General features: G+C 38.1%; 2 protein-coding genes across 2 annotated transcripts; one reads left to right on the plus strand and one right to left on the minus strand.

Moving 5' to 3' along the window:
• Positions 1-722: 722 nt before the first annotated feature.
• Positions 723-2,357, plus strand: LOC144852915 (uncharacterized). The gene is made up of 2 exons (XM_078710974.1): positions 723-1,529; positions 1,803-2,357. Exons 1-2 carry the CDS (start codon positions 723-725, stop codon positions 2,355-2,357), a joined length of 1,362 nt encoding a protein of 453 aa, XP_078567100.1.
• A 2,983-nt stretch (positions 2,358-5,340) lies between these two features.
• LOC144852916 (inactive tyrosine-protein kinase transmembrane receptor ROR1-like) lies at positions 5,341-6,207 on the minus strand. Its single transcript, XM_078710975.1, has one exon. It carries the CDS (start codon positions 6,205-6,207, stop codon positions 5,341-5,343), a length of 867 nt encoding a protein of 288 aa, XP_078567101.1.
• Positions 6,208-8,256: the final 2,049 nt, after the last annotated feature.

An 8,256-nucleotide genomic window follows, 5' to 3' on the forward strand; every position in this document is an offset into this window, starting at 1 on the left:
CTTCCGCAGTCTGTTGATTCGCGTTAATCAATCAAAGCGCGAGAATCCAAAATCGTTCAACCGTGAGCCCTCATAGACTCTCTTTTCACATAGGTTTTTTGGGTCCAGCAGCTGGGACCTATAAAATAATTATAGTCGAGTTTACAAATTCTCAAAACTGTCGGCCTTAGAACTATAGCTACTGCGATGGTAAAGCTTCTTAATGAGTATATCCTCTTGGGACATAGCTGGCTAAAGCCGCGGCGCGAAAAACTGGTGATTTCAAATGTACGTACTGCAGGACTATAATACAATGTCGTTTACAGAAACGAATAAATACACACGATAATTTATTTAGTCAATAAAAATTAGCAGCCTGGGAATTACTTCCGATAGAGAAATTTGTCACAAAACGAGTCCAAATGTTTGATTTGGACTCATTTAAGCCGTCCAGCTGCGCTCATGTACGGGCTGCACATTCGCTACTCTAGACTAATATGTAATAGAATTTCATAAGACGACGAAATAAAGTAGATAGTTTCGTACAGATGATAATAGATGTTACCAAGATAGTGTAGCGCTATTTAATTTGTAACAGGAAGGTGGATTTTACTTGCTTTTGAAACTCTTAATTCGAGCAACGGTAAGCCTAACTAACTATGTTTAGGTATTCTAGTCACGCACTCATGCAGTTATGCCGGCCAGCTACGGTTACACCTGTGCCTAGTAAACTGTATAGAACAATGAAGGCTTTTGGTATATGCCGAACAGTCCCTACGGTTCGCGGGACCAAAGCTGGTTGCAAAATGAAAAGAAGGATATCCGTGAGAATAACTAAAAGAACTAAAGCACATTTTAACGAACACTATCCGGCGTATATGAATGAACGTAACCGTGTCATTGTGAAATGTCTAGTTAATAAGAACATTCCAATTAAACAACAGCTTAACGTATGTTGTTTCAACGCACGGTCAGTCAAGAATAAAACTCTATCTATCAATGATTTTATATCAACTAATGATCTCGACATTTTATCTGTAACTGAAACTTGGCTGGGAACGTCTATTGATAAAGCCTCGATAGGAGAATTAGTTCCACCAGGTTACGATTTTAAGCATATACTACGTCCCTGTCGACATGGCGGTGGGGTAGCTTTATTGACCAAAACATCAATAAAAACCAAAATTGTACGTTCCAGCAATGATAGAGGATTTACTCAATTTGCATACATGGACTGTGATGTTGATATAGATGGTGTGATATTGCGCGTTGCCACTGTTTATCGTCCGCCACCATATACTGTAAACGGCCTAAAGATCAGTGATTTTTTCGAAGAATGGTCTACGTTTCTCTCCTCGTATGTAACAATTCCAAAAGACATTCTAATTCTAGGAGATCTTAATTTTCATTTAAATGTCGCGGAAGATCGTAACTCTCAGTGTTTTGTTGATATTCTTGAGTCGCATGGTCTAGAACAACTTATGAAGGACCCGACACACAACCATGGTCACACATTGGATGTAGTTATTGTTAGAGATACAAGCTGTATGGTATCTAATATCTCAGTAACCGATCCAGGCCTTTCTGATAAAAGTGGGAAAATGACTTGTGTTCATTTTAGAACAGCTATAGCGAAACCTAGTCCGGTCTATAAGGAGGTTACCTTCCGCAAGTTACGTGCCATCGATGTTGATGCGTTTCGGAAAGATATCCAGTCATTCGTCTCTTCGACATCGTTATTAAATCCTGTCGATGAACTGTTGTCCACATACGATATTTCCTTGCGATCATTAATTGACTAACATGCACCTTTACGTACTAAGGTTATTGTGCAGAGACCTAATTGTCCTTGGTACACTGATCAGCTCCACGAAGCCAAGCATCTTCGACGGAAATTAGAGCGCAAATGGCGCAAGATCAAACTCGCAGTCGATCATCAACGTTATCGTGGTCAGTGCTCAATCGTAAATCGACTACTACATACATCTAGAATCGATTACTATTCTGAAAAGATAGCTGCCTGCGATCGAAATCAAAAATGTTTATTTAGGTTGTCAAGACATCTATTCGGTGAAACCGATGACCCGATTCTACCGAAACGCACATGCGCCAAAGAACTCTCCGAGGACTTTATTTCCTTCTTTAATTCTAAAATTGCAGATATTCGTCATGATATATCGGCGAATGTTGACAAAGTTAATGCTCAAGAGAGAGATCCTGGAGAAACCACGTTTGATGCAACACCCTTAGTGGAATATACGACGGTTTCTCTAGACGAAGTGCGAACAATCATCCTAAAATCAAAGAGTAAGTCATGTGAATTAGATCCTCTACCGACATGGCTCCTGAAGGAGTGCCTTGAGGAACTTCTGCCTTGATAACAGCTATCGTCAATGCATCACTACAGACGGGTTACGTTCCACGCAATTTTAAACATGCGCTTCTTAATCTTAGACCACTCATAAAGAAACGTAACCTAGATCCGGAGACTCTCAAGAACTATAGACCTGTATCTAACTTACCATTCATGTCAAAAATCCTTGAAAAAGTTGTTGACGCAAGCCTAGAACACATTGTAATTAATGGCGTTCATGAGTGCAATCAGTCGGCATACAGGAAATTTTACTCAACGGAGACTGCCCTTCTGAAGGTCCAAAGTGACATTATCGTGTCTCTAGACAAGGGTTACGCTTCTGCGCTTATACTACTTGACCTTTCGGCCGCCTTTGATACGATCGACCATCAGACACTACTTCAACGGCTTTATCATCATTTTGGAGTACGTGGAAATGCCCTAGCATGGATTGCATCTTATCTGAAGGATAATTATCAATCAGTGTTCATTAATAATGCGCGTTCGAATCCACTTCCCCTTAAATATGGAGATCGGTCCTTGGACCGAAGTTTTATTCGATGTACACGAAGCCCATTGGAGACATCGTTCGGCGACATGGGCTCGGCTACCAGTTGTATGCGGATGATACGCAAATGTACGTTTCTTTTCGCCCAAATGACAAGTCAGAAATACAATCTGCTCTAATTTCGATGGAAAAATGTGTTTCAGATGTCAAGGTATGGATGACCCAAAACACACTGAAATTAAATGAAGAAAAAACGGAAGTGATACTCTTTTCGTCGCGGTACAATAATACCAGTATAAATTTGGACGTGAATGTTGGAAACATAGTTTTAAAACCAACGTCGACTGTGAGAGACCTCGGAGTAATATTTGATAAACATCTTACTATGGATTCACATGTACAATCCATCTCGAGGCAGTGTTATATGCACTTATGTAAAATCTCTCATATCCGACGTCATCTAACATATGATGCCACGAAATCATTGCTTTTACATCGATCAAGAAATCTGATACCCGATGTCAAGCAAGGTCATTCATACTCAAAGCTGATTGGACGAAAGAAAAAAATCGTACGATTTCAGAAAACAAATGGCTTCTTGATCCATCGCTACGAATTTGAAACCCGAATCATGTACGTACTCAAATCGTACGAATTCAGTGTGAAGGATTCGTATGCTTTACAACTGAACCCATTTTCCATGATACTTTTCTCATGGTACCTCAAGAATCCGAGCGCGGTGTGAAAGCAGCTTAATAAATGAGCTAGATCGTGTACTATGCACTATGTGGCATGGTATTCTAAACTACCAAACAGTATTGTATTAAACAAGAAGTTCCTTAATCGTTTGATCTATTAGGCATAATAATTATTATTAGGTCAACTCTGTTACTAATGCACTACCCGATACTGAATACTTTAGGCCTACTTTGTTCAATCCGTTACACGTAGACCTAAAGCAACAAATTATGTTGACAAAAAAAAAGAAAATTAAATACTGTACCCGTGAAGTGCTCATTAAAACCATTTTTATGGTACATGAAAAAAAGGTTCCCGTATTCATGAATAGAAAAAAAAATACATAATATAGTACAAAGTTAAAAACAAAATAAATATTTTTATGGTTAAAATTAGACTTGTTTTACTGCATGTGATTTGTTGTTTTTACCTAAAATGTTGAGAGCATCATCTTGCATTCATTCCTTGGTGATGAGTTGTACTGGTAGTTGTCGTACATGAAAAGAAAGTGTATAAAAGTTATAAACATACATATTGGTATGGTTAAAATTTTGAGAACATTATCTTCCTTGGTTGTCGTAGTTCCGTCGTACATGACAAGAAAAAAATATATAAATTTATAAACAAATATTAAGTAAAACGTTTGGTTTAACAGTTACAAGCTAGACTCGAAGTATATGATTGGTTAATTACTTACCTAACATTTCGGGTAAATCTAGGGAAAAAATACCAAGCTATGAAACAATAATATTTGTGTGTAAACGCTTAATTCAACTAGGTTAAGCCAGACTCAACTGTAAATTAATAACGAATGTGATTGTTTTACATGCAATATATATAACTTTTGCTTGAACAACATCATCTCCAAGTCGATTTCCTTGTAGGTTGTAGAGTAGTGCCCTCGAAAAGAAGTATAAATCGAAAGAAAAGAATTCAGAGTTATAAAATTTAACTTAAAAGTGTCAAACTACTAAGTTAATAATTATATTATTTTTATTGAAATTAATTAAAATTGCGATTGAATATTCTTACCGGTATTCATCCGAGATATCAGTTGTGGCAGGGTTTCGTGAAAATGAAAAAAAAAAACAAATTATAAAGTTATACTATCTGTAGGCCTACAGTACTTTTTTAAGTATGCTAAATCTTAAAAGTAAAAAAAAAAAAATTATTTTAAATACAATACAGTAAGTAATTTACCTATAACGTGTTAAAGGATTGTCCTGAATAAATGTCATACCGTAGTTGCTGTTTCGTTGGCAAACTAAGATAGAAAAAAATACAATAGCATTAACACATTATAATAACTAATATAATAACTAATATAGAAAAAATATTTGCGATACAATGAACGCGAGGGTGCCTTTATGTTTCTCAATATAGAATCATTAGCATTATTAATTATATATTAAAAGAATTATTATAGTGACAAATCTAGCGAGTTATTTACATTACATTTTTAATTTATTAACTTTTGGAAATTATACACAATAATTAATAAAAAATCGTGTATACTTACTTAGATACAATACTTACCAATAGCAACAGGTTCGTTTTTAATATTGTTATTGTTACATATACTATTATTATATTTATTTTTTAAACTTAAGTATGAACATAAGAAACTTAAAGAGAGAGAAACAAACATTGATGAATATGCTTTTTATATTATTACTGATGTTTATATTATCAATATTACTACTGTACTATATTATTCGTTTAATATTTGAACGCCACGAATGTGAATAATAAAAAATTATGTTTAAATCAAACGCTGGTTAATACCCCGGCATGTTGGAATTATCTTTTCATTTTCTTGAATGGTATTCAAGATGTTGATTACAAGACCTAGAGATAGTCGATCATCCGCATTGAATGCCGTACAAGCCTGTCCAAGGTCAATCATCTCCCTACTTCCAATTGCTAGTGCTATGATCTTCAAAGCATGACCGACGGAATACACGTCACCCTTAACTGAATCGCAAGCACCATTAAGATATTTTTCTGGTGCTAAGTCCGGATAATCTTGTCGGAACTTCAGGCCCTCGTCCATCGATGAAAAGGTTAACTTCTTATGTTCTCTTGGGTATTGCAGTCTGCATGCCATCCCGAAATCTGTAATCTTCGCTCTATATGTTGTTCCATCGTGGTGGATTAAGATATTTCTAAGCGCTACGTCATTGTGAAGCAGTCCTCTCTGATGGATGGTATTGAGGGCAGTGACCACTTCTATTGCCATAGACATACATTCAAGCGCACTTAATGAAGGTTGTCCTGTTTGCAATACCTGCAGAAATGTTGTACTGGACATGCTGCGAATGTTGCCAATAAACTCCTGTACCATACAGCATACTTGACCTTGGCGAAAAACGCCAAAGACTTGAGGAACAGAAGGTAGATCGTATAAAAACTTCATAACACGCGCTTCCATAACCATCTGGTACCATGCTTCATCAGGATTGTTATAACTATCCAAAAAGGCCGTTTTGACTGCGACAAGGAGTTGATGACCTGGAAAAAGATTTGATGACATCAAGTCAACACGTCCATAACTCCCCTGCCCAAGACGTACGGGATTACAAAGGTGAGAGACGCATGTGCTATCCAACAACCTCATAGGCGGCAGCATTTCCGAAAGTTTTGCTGTAGAATCTCTACAGTTAAGGACGGATGTTGGTGAGGTGGTTGTGTTACTTGTCGACGCACAATCGAAGCTACTTACAGATGACAATGGCCATTGTGATGAAGAAGATGATGGAACACTACCCAAACGTTTCCTTTGTGAAAGCTCACCAGTTGATAACGCGGATGTCGGTTTTTTTAAAATACACCGGGATGTAGAAGCGCTAGATGCCAAGGATGATGACGCCGCACTACGATCACGTTGCCTTGGGAGACTGATCTTTCCGGGTGATAGACCTGGTATGGCAAGTATTTGGCCAGGAGAAAGCGCGAATGTCGATGACCGTGGCCTCACAGACGATTGTGATGATGATGGTGGTGATGATGATGATGATGATGATGACGACGACGACGACGATGACGGCGACGACGATGACGAACTCAAGTTGCTATCAGCTGATTCATCACTTCTGATACAAAAAAGATAAATTACTGCTTTCCAAATCCTTCTAAATATTGACTTTCTTCTTGCTTTCTGGGGTACATCTTGTTGAGATCTACTTAATTCAAAACAAAACATAATTAATTCATAACAGTTACACTAGATTATTCGATAATAATTTCAATAGTAGACCAAGTTCCAGTAGTACTAAAGAATAGCGATCAGCTTTGTAGGCCTACATCAGCATGTTATCAGGGCTATGCCATACAAAAACCATCCTAGTATTAGTAAGTTCAGGAGCTAGTATACAAATTACAATCACGTTTCTGCCTACCTTGACTACAGCAGAGCCAAGAACTAGGCCTAGTCTAGGCCATGGCTGTATTTATTATTTATTATTATTACATATAGGCAGTAGGAATAGGTCTAGGCTAGTGGCCTCCTTAATCTACTAGGTAGGCTAGTTATAGCGCCTAATTAACTGGGCCTAAGAATAATATTTCTATTAATTATGCCTAGGTTAGCTTAGACCTAGTTTAGCTAGGCTACCTATCTAGTATATATCACTAATAGGCCTGCTTCAAGTCTCTCTCTAGTCTAGCCTACAGTTTGGCCTAGTAGATAGAGGCTAGACCTAGGCTACCTTTTAATTAGTACTAACTATACTACTACTACTACTACTACCTAACCTAGCCTAGTACTTACTTTATCCTACTAGGCCTAGCCTAGACCTACTACTAGCGATAGGCTATATATTTAGTTTTACGCACAGACCTCTCTAGGCCTAGATAGCTAGACTAGACTAGGATTAGGAAAGAAGGCGTGTAGGCCTAGGCCTCTAGCCTAGGCTAGTATGCTACTAGACCTAGTCCTAGCTAGTCATAAGCTAGAATACTATTTATTACGCCTACATGGCATAGGCCTAGTCTGCTAATTTGGTCTACGACTAGTAGGCTTAGACTAACTTGAGTAGATAGGCCTAGGCCCTAGAGGCCTAACCTAGGATTTTGCCTTAAATAACAAATTACCACTTTATTAATTAAAGCTTCCTCCACTACGGGTAGGCTAGGCCTGGCCTAAGGCCTACGTAGTAGGCCTACCAACTATAGGGCCTAGGCTAGCTAGGGCCTAGGCCTACTACAGAACTAGCCTACTCTCTAATAGGCTACTACCTAGGCCTACTACTAGTACTACTAAATTAAAGGGGCCTAGGTAGCTAGCGAGGCTAGTTATAGAATAGGCTAACCTCTAGCTAGCCTAGTAGTAGTACTAGGCCTAGTAGGGTACGCTAGGCCTAGGCTATGCTAGGGCCTGTCATTTTATAATAGTTGGGTTAGTCCTAGGTAGGCCTAGTACTAGTAGGCCTAGGCTAGGCCGAACAAAACAAACAAAACATTTGTACAGTTCACAGTCCAAAAAAAAAGCATGGGCTTAGTAGGCCTACCCTTCTTCATTTGGTTGATCCATGATGCCTTGTTGAAGCTCAATCGATTTGTTGGTGGCCATTGCTTGGTTAAAACAGAATCTTAGAATAGTTTTCGAATTCGAATTTTGCTTAGTAACACGTGTGAAGACTATACACATCACACGTTAAAACAACTGATAGAGAGAAAT

The sequence above is a fragment of the Antedon bifida genome, chromosome 9 (assembly GCF_963402885.1).
Source record: "Antedon bifida chromosome 9, ecAntBifi1.1, whole genome shotgun sequence".
Classification (NCBI taxonomy): domain Eukaryota; kingdom Metazoa; phylum Echinodermata; class Crinoidea; order Comatulida; family Antedonidae; genus Antedon; species Antedon bifida.

What these genes read in the sequence shown, in the direction of transcription:
- LOC144852915 (XM_078710974.1), top strand. Translation starts at nt 723, where the DNA reads ATGAAGGCTTTTGGTATATGCCGAACAGTCCCTACGGTTCGCGGGACC. An exon ending in TTAGAGATACAAGCTGTATG is followed by an intron (nt 1,530 to 1,802) that starts GTATCTAATATC and finishes TTACGTACTAAG; the next exon opens with GTTATTGTGCAGAGACCTAA.
- LOC144852916 (XM_078710975.1), bottom strand. Translation starts at nt 6,207, where the DNA reads ATGCTGCCGCCTATGAGGTTGTTGGATAGCACATGCGTCTCTCACCTT.